Source organism: Oryx dammah, unplaced genomic scaffold (genome assembly GCF_014754425.2).
Source record: "Oryx dammah isolate SB20612 unplaced genomic scaffold, SCBI_Odam_1.1 HiC_scaffold_29, whole genome shotgun sequence".
NCBI classification, from domain to species: domain Eukaryota; kingdom Metazoa; phylum Chordata; class Mammalia; order Artiodactyla; family Bovidae; genus Oryx; species Oryx dammah.
Genome location: NW_024070213.1, coordinates 16,938,335 through 16,957,838, shown reverse-complemented (window position 1 = coordinate 16,957,838; position 19,504 = coordinate 16,938,335). Strand labels below are relative to the sequence as shown.

The 19,504-nt window shown below is 44.1% G+C and overlaps 1 protein-coding gene across 1 annotated transcript in view; it reads right to left on the bottom strand.

The window, feature by feature from the left end:
• LOC120857784 (deleted in malignant brain tumors 1 protein-like) overlaps window positions 1-19,504 on the bottom strand; it is a 66,815-nt gene that overhangs the window by 39,124 nt on the left and 8,187 nt on the right. Inside the window, exons 2-3 of the mRNA XM_040233520.1 lie at window positions 10,450-10,779; window positions 3,439-3,759 (exon numbers count right to left, since the gene is read on the bottom strand). Of these exons, the coding sequence (XP_040089454.1) occupies window positions 3,439-3,759; window positions 10,450-10,779 (651 nt within the window). The remainder of the gene's footprint in view (window positions 1-3,438; window positions 3,760-10,449; window positions 10,780-19,504) is intronic.

Sequence of the window (19,504 nt, the reverse complement as noted above, 5' to 3'; positions counted from 1 at the left end):
AATTAGAGATACCAAGGGAACATTTCATGCAAAGATGGGCACAATTAAGGACAGAAATGGTATGGACCTAACAGAGGCAGAAGATATTAAGAAGAGGTGGCAAGAATTCACAGAAGAACTGTACACAAAAGATCTTCACAACCCAGATAATCATGATGATGTTATCACTCACCTAGAGCCAGACATCCTGGAATGCAAAATCAAGTGGGCCTTAGGAAGCATCACTATGAACAAAGCTAGTGGAGGTGTGATAGAATTCCATTTGAGCTATTTCAAATCCTAAAAGATGATGCTGTGAAAGTGCTGCACTCAATATGCCATCAAATTTGGAGAACTCTCCAGTGGCCAAAGGACGGGAAAAGGTCCGTTTTCATTCCAACCCCAAAGAAAGGCAATGCCAAAGAATGCTCAGACTACCACACAATTGCACTCATCTCACACACTAGTGAAGTAATGCTCAAAATTCTCCAAACCAGGCTTCAACAGTATGTGAACTGTGTATGTGAACCATGAACTTCCAGATGTTCAAGCTGGATTTAGAAAAGGCAGAGGAACCAGAGATCAAATTGCCAACATCTGTTGGATCATCAAAAAGGCAAGAGAGTTCCAGAAAAACATAGTTTTCTGCTTTATTGACTACACTAAAGCCTTTGAATGTGTGGATCACAACAAACTGTGGAAAATTCTTAAAGCAATGGGAATGCCAGATCACCTGACCTGTCCGCTGAGCAATCTGTATGCACGTCAAGAAGCAACAGTTAGAACTGGACATGGAACAACAGACGGGTTCCAAATTGGGACAGGAGTATGTCAAGGCTGTATACTGTCACCCTGCTTATTTAACTTATATGCAGAGTACATCACGTGAAATGCCAGACTAGATAAAATACAAGCTGAAGTCAATATATCTGAGAGAAATATCAATAACCTCAGACACCACCCTTATGGCAGAAAATGAAGAACTAAAGAGCCTCTTGATGAAAGTGAAACAAGAGAGTGGAAAAGTTGGCTTAAAGCTCAACATTCAGAAAACTAAGATCATGGCATCTGGTCCCACCACTTCATGACTAATAGATGGGGAAACTGTGGAAACAGTGACAGACTTTATTTTCTTGGGCTCCAAAATCACTGCCGATGATGACTGCAGCTATGAAATTCAAAGATGCTTGCTCCTTGGAAGCAACATAGACAGCATATTAAAAAGCAGAGACATTACTTTGCAACAAAGGTTCATGTAGTCAAGGATATGGTTTTTCCAGTAGTCATGTGTGGATCCAAGAGTTGTAGTATAAAGAAAGCTGAGTGCTAAAGAAATTATGCTTTTGAATTGTGCTGTTGGAGAAGACTCTTTAGAGTCCCTTGGACTGCAAGGAGACACAGTCAATCCTAAAGGAAATCACTCCTGCATATTCTTTGGAGTGACTGATACTGAAGCTGAAACTCCAATGCTTTGGCCACCTGCTGTGAAGAACTGTCTTACTGAAAAAGACCCTGATGCTGGGAAAGATTGAAGGTGGGAGGTGAAGGGGATGACAGAGGATGAGATGGTTGGATGGCATCACTGACTTAATGACCATGAGTTGAGCAAGTTCCAGGAGTTGGTGATGGATAGGGAGGCCTGGCATGTTGCAGTCCATGGGGTCACAAAGAGTTGGACATGACTGAGCAACTGAACTGAATTGAGACATCCTAAGTCCGAGGACACAGGTAAGTAAGCCATGTCAATTCCTGGCCCACAGAAAGTGTGAGATACTAGGTGTTTGCTGACTTAAGCTGCCAAGTTCAGCACTAATTTGTTGCATAGCGACATGTAACTAATGCAGGGCTTCCCTCCAGAGTCAGAAGACAGCGGGTGAACAAGCTGGAGGTTTATACATGAGCCTTCACTGCTTCATCCAGATGAGTCTTCTTCCTGTGTGACCAGGTCTGCTGCCTGGTCCCACCTGAAACTGGAACCTAAACCACCTCTCTCTGTCTCATCAGTTCTCACCCAGTGTTCCAGGCTCCTGCCTGCCTGTCAGGAACTGAGAAGTGAGTTTACTGTGACTATGAATCAGTTCCATTAGCTCTGAATTTGGGTCAGAAGTGAGAATCTTTCTTTTAACTTAATGAGATGTGATAACTGGGGCAGCACTCACACTGCTCGGGTCTATACCCTGCCCCATGTGCTCTCACTCTGAAAATGCAAGCGGTGAATCAAAGAGGGAACATCTGGGGAAATGCGGAACTCGAGAAGATCCTGATGTATCAGAAGGTTCAGTCTGGGGACAGTCACAAAACACCACAGACTGACTGGTTAAACAACAGAAGTTATTTATCTTATCAGAGTTCAGAAGGTTGAGAAGATCACTTATCCAGGGATCTTCCCCAATGTAACACCAGGAGCTGATTGGCCGGGGCAGCTAAGGACCTAGTGCAGCCGTCCCCAAGGCTCCTCTGTCCTACTACCCCAGAGCTGGCATCGTTCATTTTTATGATCCAATCACTTTTATTAGGGAACTTGTTGTGATATCTGAGAATTTCTTCCTCAATTTCAGATATTCTGATGGGATTAATGTCCTGGACAATTTATTGAACATTCTGTAACAACTGGGAACATCTCTGGCAAACACTGTGACCACCCAATCATGTTCTACTTTCCAACTTGTTTCAGATCAAATACATTTAGACAGGATTGAGCCCTTATTTTGTATCATTTCAGGTTCTATTAACCTCACTATCCTAGTTTTGTTTTAATTCTCAAACTTTTTCTTTCAGTTTCAACATCCCCAAAGTAGGATGTGAGCTCCGCACCCAGGTGATCAGGTATGATGAGACTATACCCAGCCCCCCTGTGATCTAGTGACATTCAAATGCACCAGTGAAATCCCCTGAAACATTTTCATAGTGTAGTTCCCCTGACCCCAAGTATTGTCACTTTTCCACAGGTCTTCACTCTCTCTTTTGTGTCACCACTGCTTCGTTGAACCTGTTCTCTTGGCACCACCACCCCCCCCAAGTACCCACCTGATAATAATTTGTCTCTCTGGCATCTGTTAGTACAACAGACTATGTTTTCCTTCACCTCTCCTTTATCCTGTCTGGTAGCCATACTTATCTGACCATCTCATAAAATGAAACAACAAACTACCATAGTGAACCCAATTCATAGAGGTCAAACCAAGCAGCTGTACGTATTTGAAACATTTGAGCTCACCTCTCTGCCATTAATGACACATCACAGACTGGAGGGCCAAGGGACTATGGATACAGAGACTTTTTTCCAGGGCCAAGGAAGTCCTTATATTCCTTTGAGCACTTAACATTCAAGGAATTGTGTGACTGGCGTTTTCACCCAAGAATGTACTAAAGGCTGTGATTCATATTCTCATGCAATTCCCAAAAAGATAATGAAGATTTCCCTTCTGGGGATCCACTCCTAGAGCAGACAGGACTTACCTGAGCAGACTGCTCCAGCATCCCTGTCATGGGAAAGGCTTTCAGCATGATGGTCTTTAATAGTAGGATAACTACACTCCATGAGCACTGACTCTGTCCCATTGCAGTAAATATACTGAAACCAAATGGGGCCAATCCCTGGTCCAAAATGAGCCTCTCTGGAAGCATTAATGGCAGCTCCACACTCCAGCTGTCTGCACACCACAGCTGCTGCCTCCAAGCTCCAATTGTGGTCATTCACTGTGCCCCATTCTCCTTGGTACTTCACTTCCACTCTCCCCTCACAGTGGTGGGCTCCGTCCTTCAACCTCACCTCCAGAACTACAGAGAGACACAGACACAGGAGAGATTTTAGGAGACCATGCAGTAGTATACAAATAAGTATTAAAAAGTGGAATCTCTATTTTCTAAAACAAACAAACAAACAAAAAAAAACAGAAAAACCCTCTGTTCAGCATTTCTTGACTTCTGTGGTGGAAACATTCCCACATGGCCAACTCTAAGCTCCCAATGTGCCATCACTGAATCTGGAGCAGGAATGGAGGCACCAGGTATTTCTCACGAGCCTGTAGAACCAGCTCTGGGGACACCACTGAGGACAGGACTTTGGAGACTCTGGATGCTGCCCTCCCTGTAGATGTGTCCAAGGCTCCTAGGGCCCAGCTTCCCCATCTCAGTTACAACCCATGGCCCGGGATCCAGGGAGGAATCCTCCCTCTCTTTCCCCATCCATAGGGAGCATCTCATCCAGCTCAGAAACAGAGGACTCAGCCAACAGGCTCTGAAATGTTCTGGTTATTCCTGCCACCTGGTGTTCACATCCTTGTGTAATCCCCACAGTGAAACGTACCTAATAGAATGCAACTAGCAAATGGGCTTTGGCAAAAGTGATGAGAAGTCGCTTAAGAGATTAGACTTCAAGACGACTCTGGTTTCCCCTATTGACCTGTTTTGCTCTCTCTCTTGCTCTGATGAAGCCATTGGCCATGTCGTGAGCTGCATGTGAAGACACCTTCATGACAGAGAATGGAGACAGGCCTCTGGCCAACAACCAACCAGGGACTTGGACTCTCAGTTCAACAGTCCACCAAGGTTTGAATACTACCAACATTTAGGAGAGTGTTTTGGACGAGAGAGTTGGACTGTGAGGAAGCTGATCACCGAAGAATTGATGCTTTTGAACTGTGGTGTTGGAGAAAACTCTTGAGAGTCCCTTGTACTGCAAGGAGATCCAATCAGTCCATTCTAAAGGAGATCAGTCCTGGGTGTTCTTTGGAAGGACTGACGCTAAAGCTGAAACTCCAATACTTTGGCCACCTCATGCGAAGAGTTGACTCATTGGAAAAGTCCCTGATGCTGGGAGGGATTAGGGGTATGAGGAGAAGGGGATGACAGAGGATGAGATGGCTGGATGGCATCACCAACTCGATGGACTTGTGTGAACTCTGGGAGTTGGTAATGGACAGGGAGGCTTGGCATGCTGCAGTTCATGGGGTCGCAAAGAGTCGGACATGACTGAGCAACTGAACTTTGGATACTATCCACTCCTGGTTGAACTTTCAGATGATTGCATCCATGTGAGACATCATGAGTCAGAGGACCAGGTAAGCCATGCTCATTCCTGACCCACAGAAAGTGTGAGATACTAGGTGTTTGCTGACTTAAGCTGCCAAGTTCAGCACTAATTGGTTGTACAAGAATACATAATGAATACAGGGCTTTCCTTCAGAGTCAGAAGATGGGAGTGAACAAGCTGGAGGTGTATACGTGAGCCCTCACTGCTTCATTCAGATGAGACTTCCTGTGTGATCAGGTCTGCTGCCTGGTCCTACCTGGAACTGGGACCCAAACCACTTCTCTCTGTCTCATCGGGTCTCACCCAGTGTCCCAGGCTCCTGCTTACCTGTCAGGAACTGAGAAGTGAGTTTACTGAGACCTTGAATCCACTCCATTAGCTTTCAATTTGAGTCAGAAAATAAAAATTTTCATAATCTGATGAGACATGTTCCCTAGGCCACCATTCACACTGTTCAGGTCTACGCCCCGGCCATGTGCTTTCACTTTAGTAACAGAAATGGTGTATCACAGAGGGAACATCTGGGGAAAAGCTGAACTGGAGAAGATGTTGGTGTATAGGCAGCTCATGCAGGTGACGACAAGAAGATACCACAGCTTGGCTGATTAAACAGTAGAAATGTTTTTATCTTATCATAGTTCTAGAGGTTGGGAAGTCCAAGATCAAGGTGCTGGCAAGTGGTGTCATTCTGAGTACTCATCTCTTGGCTTACTGACCATGACTCCTCATTGTATGTTCAAGTGACCCTTCCTAGGACATGGGCACCCAGAGAGAGGGAGGGTGATGTATCACTCTCTTCTTATAATTCTTCCATTGGATTAGGGTCATGGGCTTCTCCAGTGACTCACCAGTGAAGAGTCCGCGTGCAGTGCATGAGCCACAGGAAACACAGTTTTGATCCCTGGGTTGGGGGGGATCCCCTGGAGGAGGAAATGACAACCCACTCCAGTATTCTTGCTTGGAGAATCCCGTGGACAGAGGCGCCTGGCGGCTACAGTTTGTAGGGTTGCAATAAGTTGGACATGACTGAAGCAACTTAGAACACACGCACATTCTTATAGCCTTATTTAACCTCAGTTACCTTCTAAAGGCCCTGTCTCCAACATTGTCATAACTGGGGCTAGAGCTTTAAGATACACATTTTGGAGGGGCACAGTTTTGTCCATAGGCCTGGGGAAGCTCATTTCAGGAAGGAAATACAGATACATGGGGAAAATGTAAAAGTGACAGTAGACACAAGGAGTCATCCTGAGATGTTTACTCAGAGGTTTTTTAAGACATCTGACATTGAGGTGATAGTAAAGAATTTAAATAGAATCCTAAATGTACATAAGAAACTACTTTTATTAATACTACAATTATCTCTTGGAAAGCACGTCCTGTGCTGTAAATGCAGAAAACAGTAAGACCATGTTCCTGCCTTCATGTACCTTTTATCAAGTCAATGACACAAACAAACAAGCAGATTGCTTCATTACTGTGATAAGTTCCAGGAAATCCTGTCAGTAAATGTAGGTGTGCTCATTGAGGGTATCTTGTCTGTTGAAAATAAAATGGAATAAATTCACCAAGAATTATCTGAAAAGCATTCGGCTCAGTTCAGTTGCCCAGTCGTGTCCGACTCTTTATGACCCCATGAATCGCAGTATGCCAGGCCTCCCTGTCCATCGCCAACCATCACCAAGCAGAGTTCACTCAGACTCACGTCCATCGAGTCTGTGATGCCATCCAGCCATCTCATCCTCTGTCGTCCCCTTCTCCTCCTGCCCCCAATCCCTTCCAGCATCAGAGTCTTTTCCAATGAATCAACTCTTCTCATGAGGGGGCCAAAGTGCTGGAGTTTCAGCTTTAGCATCATTCCTTCCAAAGAAATCCCAGGGCTGATCTCCTTCAGAATGGACTGGTTGGATCTCCTTGCAGTCCAAGGGACTCTCAAGAGCCTTCTCCAACACCACCGTTCAAAAGCATCAATTCTTCGGTGCTCAGCCTTCTTCACAGTCCAACTCTCACATCCATACATGGCCACAGGAAAAACCATAGCCTTGACTAGACGGATCTTAGTCGGCAAAGCAATGTCTCTGCTTTTGAATATACTATCTAGTTTGGGCATAACTTTTCTTCCAAGGAGTAAGAGTCTTTTAATTTCATGGCTGCAGTCACCATCTGCAGTGATTTTGGAGCCCCCCAAAATAAAGTCTGACACTGTTTCCACTGTTTCCCCATCTATTTACCATCAAGTTATGGGACCGGATGCCATGATTTTTGTTTTCTGAGTGTTGAGCTTTAAGCCAACTTTTTCGCTCTCCTCTTTCACTTTCATCAAGAGACTTTTTGGTTCTTCTTCACTTTCTGCCATAAGGGTGTTGTCATCTGCATATCTGAGGTTATTGATATTTCTCCTGGCAATCTTGATTCCAGCTTGCGTTTCTTCCAGGCCAGCGTTTCTCATGATGTACTCTGCATATAAGTTAAATAAGCAGGGTGACAATATACAGCCTTGACATACTCCTTTTCCTATTTGAAACCAGTCTGTTGTTCCATGTCCAGTTCTAGCCGTTGCTTCCTGAGCTGCATACAGATTTCTCAAGAGGCAGGCCAGGTGATCTGATATTCCCATCTCTTTCAGAATTTTCCACAGTTTATTGTGATCCACACAGTCAAAGGCTTTGGCATAATCAATAAAGCAGAAATAGATATTTTTCTGGAAAGCATTAAACACTTCAAAGATAGGAACAAAATGTCTGACCAAATCTGAAGATAAAACGGAAAGTCACTGAGATCCAGGAGCATGGAATGTGGTTTTGCCCTGAGGACACTAGACCATTCAGGAAAATGTTTGGCTTTTTTATCACTCATGATGGTGAGTAGGTAAAATCAAATCCCACACTTACACCCAGATGAGAATCCAGCAGAAGGCATTCTCTGTAGTAAGCCAGACACCAGTTGAAACAGGCAGGTTTAGCATAGAATATGATTCAGAGTTTGAATCTCTGGACTGTCCTGGTAATATCCATTTTTGCACTTGTATGAATGTGGTCCACTAATGATAACATCACAAAATCATGACAGAAAACATGTGAATCCCTTTCTGGAGTAAATTACCTTCTTCCTGGGTCTCAGTTATCCCTATAAATTTATAAATAAAGGAATCAGCATTTTGTGTTAAAAAAAAAAAAAAGAACACAAAGAAACCAAGGTCCATGAACACAAACCAACAGAAACTACTGAAGCAGACACAGAGACTTCTCATATTAGATATACCAGACTCTAGACCATACAACTTTCACATGTACTATATTTAGAGCTTTGCAGGTTGGGCTAGTGGTAAAGAATCTGCCTGTCAATGAAGGAGATATAAAAGACATGGGTTCAATCCCTCGGTCAGAAAGACCCCCAAAGTAAGAAATGGTACAGTATTCTTGCCTGGAAATTTCCATGGACAGAGTAGCCTGACAGGCTATAGTCCATGGAGCTGCAGAGTCAGACAGGACAGAGCAAATGAGCACTGGAAGAAATAAAAATTTACTGCTGAAGAATCTTCAAGGAACTAAAAAATGCATAAAAAATTTAAAACTTAACTCTATGTATGAAAATGTACTTCTTGATATTAAAAAGTTTGTATTAGATTACCCCTCTGAAAAAAATAGAAATAATAAGTGAAAAAAGGCTGAAGAAATTACTTGAAAGACTACACAGAAGGAAAACAACAACAAAATATGAAAAACACAGAAAAGAAAATCAGAGACAGAAAACAGTGAAAGAAGTTTAAAATAGGTTAAACTGAAATACCTAGAGGAAGACTGGAAGAGAGACACATAGAGATGCAATAGAGGAAAGAGAATTTAACAGATGAAATAATAGAAAAGTATTGGCTGAGAAATTTCCAGAAATGATGATAGATTTCTGGATGTAGAAAAGGTAGAAGAACCAGAGATCAAAAGGCCAACATTGGTTCAATCATAGGAAAAGCAAGAGAGTTCCAGAAAAACATTTACTTCTACTTCATTGACTATGCTAAAGCTTTTGACTGTGTGTATTACAACAAACTGTGGAATTCTTAAAGACAATGGGAATAAGAGACCACCTTACCTGCCTCCTGAGAAACCTGTTTGCAGGTCAAGAAGCAACAGTTAGAACCAGACTTGGAATAATGGACTAGTTTAAAATTGGGAAAGAAGTACATAAAGGCTGTATATTGTCACCCTGCTTATTTAACTTATATGGAGAGTACATCATGTGAAATGCCAGGCTGGATTCAAGATTTCACAAGCTGGAATCAAGACTGCTGGGAGAAACATCAATAACCCCAGACATGCAGATGACACCACCATAAAGGCAGAAAGCAAGGAGGAAAAAAAGTCTCTTGATGAAGGCGAAAGATGAGTGAAAAAGGTGGCTTAAAACTCAAAAATGAACACCATGACCTTTGGTCCCATAACTTTATGGCAAATAGATGGGGAAACAATGCAAACAGTGACAGACTTCATTTGCTTGGATTCCAAAATCACTGCAGATGGTGACTGTAGCCATGAAATTAAAAGATGCTTTCTCCTTGGACTTCCCTGGTAGCTCAAATGGTAAAGCGTCTGCCTACAATTCGGGAGACCTGGGTTCAATCCTTGGGTCTGGAAGATCTCCTGGAGAAGGAAATGCCAACCCACTCCAGTACTCTTGCCTGGAAAATCCCATGGATGGAGGAGCCTGGAAGGCTACAGTACATGAGGTCGCAAAGAGTCGGACATGACTGAGCGACTTCACTTCACTTCACTTCACTTTCTCCTTGGAAGATAACCTATGACCAACCTAGATAGCATATTAAAAAGCAGAGACATTACTTACTGACAAAGATCCGTTTAGTCAAAGTGATGGTTTTTCCAGTAGTTAAGTATGAATGTGAGCTGGATAGTAAAGAAAGCTGAGTGCTGAAGAATTGATGCTTTTGAACTGTGGTGTTGTAAAAGATTCTTAAGAGTCCCTGGGACTGCAAGAAGATGCAATCAGTCAATCCTAAAGGAAATCAGTCCTGAATATTCATTGGAAGGACTGCCACTGAAGCTGAAGCTCCAATACTTTGGCTACCTGATGTCAAAAACTGACTCATTTGAAAAGACCCTGATGCTGGGAAAGATTGAAGGCAGGAGAAGGGGACAACAGAGGGTGAGATGGTTAGATGACATCACTGACTTGATAGAAATGAGTCTGAGCAAAATTCTGGGAGTTGGTGATGGACAGGGAAGCCTAGCATGCTGCAGTTCATGGGGTCACAAAGAGTCAGAAATGACTGAATGACTGAACTGAACTGAACATTCAAGAACCCACTGTGTGAGTCAAATGCTCAGCTAAGTATGCTCTAAAGGCTGTGATCCATATGCTCATAGTTTCTCTGGGAATAAAACTGAAACTTTTCCTGATAGAAATACCCTCACAGGCCAGACAGCACTTACCTGAGCAGACTGCTCCAGCATCCTTGTCATGGGAACGGCCCTCAGGACGATGGTCTTTCACAGTAGGATAACTACACTCTGTGATAGCTGACTCTGGCCCTTTGCAGTAAATATAATGAAACCAAATGGGTCCAATTCCTGGTCCAAATTTAGCCCCTTTGGGAGCATCAACAGCAGCTCCACACTTCAGCTGTCTGCACACCACAGCTGCCTCTTCAATGCTCCAGTTCAGATCATTCACTGTGCCCCATTCTCCTTGGTGCTTCACTTCCAACCTCCCCTCACAGTGGTGGGCTCCATCCTTCAGCCTCAGCTCCAGATCTGCAAGAAATACCCAGACACAGGAGAGATTTTAGAAGATAGTGCAGTGATATGCTATTAAGTATTTTTAAAAATCTCTGAGAAAAGAAAAATTGCTGTGAATAACATTTGTTGACCTTTATGGTATAAACATTCCCACAAGGCTAACTCTAAGCTCCCAATGTGCCATCACTGAACCTGGAGCACCAGTGGGAAGGGAGGCACCAGGTATTTCTCACAAGCCTGTAGAACCAGCTCCAGGGACACCACCGAGGACAGGCCTCCAGAGACTCTGGATGCTACCCTCCCTGTAGATGTGCCCAAGGCTACTAGGGCCCAGCTCCCCCATCTCAGTTACAGCTCATAGCCCGGGATCCAGGAAGAAATCCTTCTCCTCCTTCCCTGTCCATAGTAACCATCTCACCCTGCTTATGAAGAGAGGGCTGGGGCAATAGGCTCCAAAATGTCCTGACTATTCCTGTCACCTGGTGTTCACATCCTTGTGTGATCCCCACACTCAAATGTACCTAGTAATGTGTGTCTAACAAATGTAATTGGCAAAAGTGATGAGATATCACTTAGATTAGCTTTTAAGATGACCATGGCTTCCTCGTGTTGAGCTATCTTTCTGTCTCTCTCATTCTGATGAAGCCAGCTCCCACAATGTGTCCTACTTACAGGGAGACCCTCATGACAAGGGATGGAGGCAGACCTCTATCCAACAGTCAGCCAGGGACTGAGACTCTCAGTTCCACAGTCCACCAAGGTCTGAAGGCTGCCAGCACCCAGCTGAGTATGTTGGACGATATCCTCTTCTGGTTGAACCTTCAGATGATTGCATCCATGGGAGACATCATGTCAGAGGACCCAGTGCCATGTCCATTCCTGACCCCCAGAAAGTATGAGATGCTAAGTATTTGCTGACTTAAGCTGCCAACTTCAGGACTGATTTGTTGCACAACAACACATAACTAATCCAGGGCTCCCCTCCAGAGTCAGAAGACAGTGGGTGAACAAGTTGGAGGTTATACATGAGCTTTACCTTCTTCATCCAGATGAGATTTCTTCTTGTACAACCAGATCTGCTGTCTGGTCCCACATGCAGCTGGGACTCAAACCACCTCTGTCACATCAGGTTCTCACCCAGTGTCCAGGGTCCTGCTTTCCAATGAGACCTTGAATCAGCTTTGAATTCAGGCCATATACTAAGAATTTTTCTTATAATCCAAAGAGACAGGGTCCCTGGGGCACCATTCACACCGTTCAGGTCTACACTCCGCCCATGTGCTCTCTACTCTGGAAACAGAAGTGGTGTCTCACAGAGGGAACATCTGTGGAAATGCTAAACTGGAGAAGATCCTGGTGTGTAGTTGGGTCAGGCAGGTGACCTCAAGAAGATACCACAGCTTTGGCTGATTAAACAGCAGAAATGCATTTTTCTTATCAGAGTTCTGGGGGCTGGTAAGTCCAAAATCAAGGCGCTGGCAAGCTGTGTTCATTCTGACTTCTCTGATCTTGCTGTGCAGTTTGCATCCTTCATTGTGTGCTCACTCAGCCTTTCCTAGGACATGTGCACAGGGAGACAAGAAAGGTGATCCCTCTCTTCAAGTTCTTATAGTATCACCTACAGTGTTAGAGCTACACGCATATAATCTTGTGGGTGCGTACTTAGTTGCTCAGTCGTGTCCAATTCTTTGCATCCCCAAGGACTGTAGCCCACTAGGCACCTCTGTCCACAGGGTTATTCAGGCAAGTACATTGGAGTGAGTAGCCATTCCCTTATCCAGGGGATCTTCCTGACCCAGGCATCGAGCCCCAGTCTCCTGCACTGCAGGAAGCTTCTTTACCATTTGAGCCCCTAGGGAAGCCCCACTATAATCTTCAGTTCAGTTCAGTTCAGTTCAGTTGCTCAGTCATCTCTGACCCTTTGTGACCCCATGGACCACAGTATGTGAGGCCTCCCTGTCCATCATCAACTCCCGGAGTTCACTCAAACTCATGTCCATTGAGTCGGTGATGCCATCCAGCCATCTCATCCTCTGTCGTCCCCTTCTCCTCCTGGCCCCAATCCCTCCCAACATCAGGGTCTTTTCCAATGAGTCAGCTCTTTGCATGAGGTGGCCAAATATTGGAGTTTCAGCTTTAGCATCAGTTCTTCCAATGAACACCCAGGACTGATCTCCTTTAGGATGGACTGGTTGGATCTCCTTTAGGATGGACGGGTTGGACCTCCTTGCAATCCAAGGGACTCTCAAGAGTTTTCTCCAACACCACCATTCAAAAACATCAATTCTTCGGTGCTCAGCTTTCTTCACAGTCCAACTCTCACATCCATATGACTACCGGAAAAACCATTGACTAGATGGACCTTAGTTGGCAAAGTAATGTCTCTGCTTTTGAATATGCTATCTAGGTTGGTCATAACTTTCCTTCCAAGGAGTAAGCGTCTTTTAATTTCATGGCTACAGTCACCATCTGCAGTGATTTCGGAGCCCCCCCAAATAAAATCTGACACTGTTCCACTGTTTCCCCATCTATTTACCATCAAGTTATGGGACCAGATGCCATGATCTTCGTTTTCTGAATGTTGAGCTTTAAGCCAACTTTTTCGCTCTCCTCTTTCACTTTCATCAAGAGGCCTTTTAGTTCCTCTTCACTTTCTGCCATAAGGGTGGTGTCATCTGAGGTTATTGATATTCCTCCCAGCAATCTTGATTCCAGCTTGTGCTTCTTCCAGTCTAGCATTTCTCATGATGTACTCTGCATATAAGTTAAGTAAGCAGGGTGACAATATGCAGCCTTGACGTACTCCTTTTCCTATTTGGAACCAGTCTGTTGTTTCATGTCCAGTTCTAACTGTGGCTTTGTGACCTGCATATAGGTTTCTCAAGAGACAGGTCAGGTGGTCTGGTATTCCCATCTCTTTCAGAATTTTCCACAGTTTATTGTGATCCACACAGTCAAAGGCTTTGGCATAGTCTATAAAGCAGAAATAGATGTTTTTCTGGAACTCTCTTGCTTTTCCAATGATCCAGCAGATATTGGCAATTTGATCTCTGGTTCCTCTGCCTTTTCTAAAACCAGCTTGAACATTAGGAAGTTCACGGCTCATGTATTGCTGAAGCCTGACTTGTAGAATTTTGAGCATCACTTTACTAGCGTGTGAGATGAGTGCAATTTTGTGGCAGTTTGAGCATTCTTTGGCATTACTTTTCTTTGGGATTCAAGTGAAAACTGACCTTTTCCAGTCCTGTGGCCACTGCTGAGTTGTCCAAATTTGCTGGCATATTGAGTGCAGCACTTTCACAGCATCATCTTTCAGGATTTGAAATAGCTCAACTGGAGTTCCATCACCTCCATTAGCCTTGTTCATAGTGATGCTTTCTAAGGCCCACTTGACTTCACATTCCAGGATGCCTGGCTCTAGGTGAATGATCACACCTACAGAAGCTTAAATTTCTCATACATACCTGACACCTAAAATTGAGAGGAATAAACTCCAAAAGTTCAATTTCAACTAAAGTAATGAAAAGGTCAGCTATTCTAATCTTATCTCTGCTGCATCACCACCACTTTGACTTACCTTCATATCAGTAAAACATTTCCTGAAAATATAGAAAAGAGACAGCAGTAGCAGGAAACTGGTGACAAAGATTAACAGAAGAAAATGGAAAGTGTTCATAAAATCTTGAGAACCTAGGCTAGAGCAATGGTAAATAGGACTTCCCTTGTGGTTCAGATGGTAAAAATCTGCCTGTAGTGCAGGAGACTCGGGTTTGATTCCTGGGTTGAGGATGGAATAGCAACCCACTCCAGTGTTCTTGCCTGGAAAATCCCATGGACAGAGAATCCTGGCAGGTTAGAGGCCATGGGGTGACAAAGAGTCAGAACGAACTTGGAGACTAAACCACTGCTGCCGCCAATCAGAGAGTACAAACCACAGTCAAATTTTAAATGCCAGAGCATGCCCAATCTGTTTCTTGTTAAGTGTGTCCCAACTGGAATTAATATCAAGACACCAATTTTCTAAATATAATATTAGAAGTACCAAAATCACACAAAGTTTCGAAAAAACACATTCCCTTTTTATTTAGATGCTGATTCATCAAAAGGTAGGGCCTCCTGTAAGATTTCACAAGTTCATCTGCAATTCGAACCATAATTAAGACATTATGACAATAAGGAATGTTACGGGAAGAGTGACTCATTGGAAAAGACCATGATGCTGGGAAAGATTGAGGGCAGAAGGAGAAGGGGGCGGCAGAGAATTAGGTGGCTGGATAGCATCATCAACACAATGAATGTGAGTTTGAGTAAATTCTGGGAGATAGTGAAGGACAGGAAAGCCTGGTGTGATGCAACTCATAATATTGCAAAGATTCATACATGACTTAGCAATCGAACAACAACAACTGGAAATGCCAAAAGACATGTTTTCTTAAAACAATAACTCCAATACAATATTATAAAGTAATTAACCTCCAATTAAAATAAATAAATTTATATTAAAAAACAATAACTCCTAACTGAAATTCAAATGCCCCTTAAAATAATTATTTTAATAATAATATTGTAATAAAGAGAGTGAAGGAAAACCTTTGAGGAGATCAACAGATATGTGGCATAGACTGTGGTTGGGATTTCACAGATGTATACTGATCACCCCACTCATCAAGTTTTATTAACTACATATGGCTTTTTGTATGTCAGTCATACCTCAATAAAGTACTTGTAAAAAAGGGAAGAACTGTTTTCTTTGAGACTTCAAGAATATCATCAAAGATCTGCTAAAGGTGAGATTGGAAAAGATAATTTTCCAGTTATTTTCCCCAACAAAACACAGAGAGCTGATTGGCTGTGGCTGCTATGGACCTACTGCAGATGTCCTTAGGGTGAACCTTTAAACCATATCAGCACGGTGAGTGACCCTTTCCTAAGACCCAACCACGTGTTTTAGGGAACTTGTGATATCTGATAATATCTTCCTCAATTCCAGCTATTCTGCTGGGACTAATGTCCTGAAGAATTCATCAAACATTCTGATAACAACTGAGAACATCTCTGGCAAACACTGTGACCACCCAATCACATTCTAGTTTTAACCTTAGTGCAGGTGAAATACATAGTCAGGTTTGAGCCCTTTTTATGTGTCATTTCATGCTTCTTACCCTCACTGCCCTTAGGTTTGCTCCAACTTCAGTGTTGTAAATTTAAAACTTTAGGTTTTCCTGCAGCCTCAACAACCCCACAAATAGGAGGTGACCTCCCCACCCAGGTGAACAGGTGCACCTGTGTAAGGAGATTAGCCCCTGCCACAAATCCCCCTTCTTGCCCTCCCCTGTGACCTAGTGATATTCAAATGCACCCATGAAATCTCCCTTTTCCTAGTATACCTCCACCCTAACCCCCAGTATTGTCCCTTCTCCATGGGTATTCACACCCCATGTTGGATTCCCACTGCTAGGTGGATCCTGGTCTATTGGTTCCTCTCCCACGTACCCATCTTATGGTCTCTGTCTCTCTAGGACCAGTGAGTATAATACACTTTGTTTGCCTGCTTCTCTCCTATATACCATCCTGTAGTTGCACTTGTCTGACCATCTCATGAAAGAATACAAAAATGAAATGATGAAACTAATTAATCGAGGTCCAACCTGAAGGTTGTACATGTATGACTCATTTGAGCTCACCTCCCTCCCTCCTATGAGACACCTCACAGAGACTGGAGGGACCAGTGATTGTGGATCTGGAGACTTTCTGTTCAGTTCAGTTGAGTCACTCAGTCATGTCCAACTCTTTGTGACCCCATGGACTGAATGCATGCCAGGCCTCCCTGTCCATTACCAACTCCCGGAGTTTACTCAAACTCATGTCCATTGAGTCGGTGATGCCATCCAACCATCTCATCCTCTGTTGTCCCCTTCTCCATTCCCTTTCAATCTTTCCCAGCATCAGGGTCTTTTCCAATGAGTCAGTTCTTCACATCAGGTGGCCAAAGTATTGGAGTTTCAGCTTCAGCATCAATCCTTCCAATGAATATTCAGGACTGATTTCCTTTAGGATGGACTGGTTGGAACTCCTTGCAGTCCAAGGGACTCTCTCAAGAGTGTTCCCCAACACCACAGTTCAAAAGTATTGATTCTTCGGTGCTCAGCTTTCTTTATAGAAAGCTCAGGGCCAAGTCAGACCTTACGTTCCTTTGAGTACCTAATGTTCAAGAAAGCACTGTGTGACTGAAATCTTCATCCAAGTATGAAGTATAAAGACCACCCTGGTAGTCCAGTGGTTAAGTATAAAGACCACCATCCAAGTAAGTTCTGAAGTATGTGATCCATATTCTCATAGCTATTCTGTGAATAAGACTGAGGCTTTTTCTGCTGGGAATCCCTCTCAGACCACAGGGCTTACCTGAGCAGACTGCTCCAGCATCCTTGTCATGGGAATTGCCCTCAGGGCGATGATCTTTAACAGGAGGATAACTACACTCTGTGATAGCTGACTCTGGACCTTTGCAATAAATATAACGAAACCAAATGGGGCCAATCCCTGGTCCAAAATGAGCCCTCTTGGGAGCATCAATGGCACCTCCACACCCCAGCTGTCTGCACACCACAGCTGCCTCCTCCATGCTCTAGTTGTGATCATCCACTGTGCCCCATTCTCCCTGGTGCTTCACTTCCACTCTCCCCTCACAGTGGTGGGCTCCATCCTTCAGCCTCACCTCCAGAGCTGCAAGAGAGACACAGGACACAGGAGAGATTTTGCAGACTTGCATCAGTGGTGTGCTGGTAAGTATTAAAAGATGAATACTCTATTCTCTGGAAAATCACTGTGAATAGAAGGTGTTGACTTCTGTGGTATAAACATTCCCACCATGGCCAACTTGAAGCTCCCAGTGTGTCATCACTGAACCTGGAGCAGAAAGGGAGGTACCAGGTATTTCTCAGGAGCGTGTAGAACCAGCTCCAGGGACACCACCGAGGACAGGACTTCAGAGACTCTGGATGCTGCCCTCCCTGTAAATGTGCCCAAGTCTACTAGGGCCCAGCTTCCCCGTCTCAGTTACTGCTCGTGGCCCAGGATCCAGGGAGGAATCCTCCCTCTTCTTCCCTGTCCATAGGGAGCACCCCATCCAGCTCAGGAACGGAGGGCTGGGGTAACAGGCTCTGAAGTGTCCCAATTATTCCAGCCGCCTGGTGTTCATGGCCTTGTGTAATCCACACTCAAATGTACCTAGTAACATGCATCTAACAAACAGAATTTGACAAAAGTGATCAGATGTCACTTTAGCAATTAAGTTTTAAGACGACTCTGGTTTCTGTGTTAAAAAGTAGTTCATTTGTAGGAACATTATAGATGGAGACAATACTAGTGTTCAGCAACATTTAAAATTCTCTTTTTTGTGAGCATGTGGAAATAGTAATACCCAGGAATGTTATAAAGGCTGTGATCCATATTGTCATAGTTATTCTGGGAATGAGACGGAGGCTTCTCCTGCTAGGGATTCCCTTTTGGACCAGACAGCACTTACCTGAGCAGACTGCTCCAGCATCCTTGTCATGGGAATGGCCCTCAGGACGATGGTCTTTCACAGTAGGATAACTACACTCTGTGATAGCTGACTCCTGCCCTTTGCAGTAAATATAATGAAACCAAATGGGTCCAGTTCCTGGTCCAAATTTAGCCCCTTTGGGAGCATCAACAGCACCTCCACATCCCAGTTGTCTGCACACCACAGCTGCCTCCTCCATACTCCAGTTGTGATCATTCACTGTACCCCATTCTCCTTGGAACCTCACTTCCACTCTCCCCTCACAGTGGTAGGTTCCATCATTCAGCCTCACCTCCAGATCTGCAAGAGAGACACAGACACAAGACACAAGAGATTTTAGCAGACCATGCAGTGGACTGCTGGTAATTATTAAAATATGAATACTCTGATGTCTGAAAACAAATCCCTGTGAATAGCATTTCTTGACCTTTGTGGTATAAACATTCCCACCATGGCCAACTCGAAGCTCCCAATGTGCCATCACTGAACCTGGAGCAGGAAGCGAGGCACAGGTATTTCTCACAAGCCTGTAGAACCAGCTCCAGGGACACCACCAAGGACAAGTCTTCAGAGACTCTGGATGCTGCCCTCCCTGTAGATGTGCCCAAGACTACTAGGGCCCAGCTCCCCCTCATCTCAGTTGCAGCTCATGGCCCGGGATCCAGGGAGGAATCCTCCCTCTCCTTCCCTGTCCATAGGGAGCATCTCATCCAGCTTAGGAACATAGGACTGTGGTAACAAGCTCTAAAGCATACCAATTGTTCCTGTCATCTGGTGTTCATGTCCTTGTGTAATCCCCACACTTGGGTGTATCTAGTAACATGAGTCTAACCAATGGAATTAGATGAAAGTGATGAGATGTCACTTAAAAGATTAGTTTTTAAGACAATTCTGGTTTTTCCTGGTGACCTATCCTGCTCTCTCTGTCTTGATGAAGCCAGTTGCCACATTGTGAGCTATGTATGGAGAGACCCACATGATAAGGAATCGAGGGAGACCTCCAGCTCATGGCAGAAAGGGACTGGTGCTCTCAGTTAAACAGTCCACCAAGGTCTGAATGCTGCCAACATCCAGGTGAGTATGTTTGGGCAATATCTACTCCTAGATGAACCTTTTAACTAAATGCCGGCCTGTGATACATACCATATGTGTGTCTATAACTGGTCCCTGACGTATATGAGCACCTGTACCTGG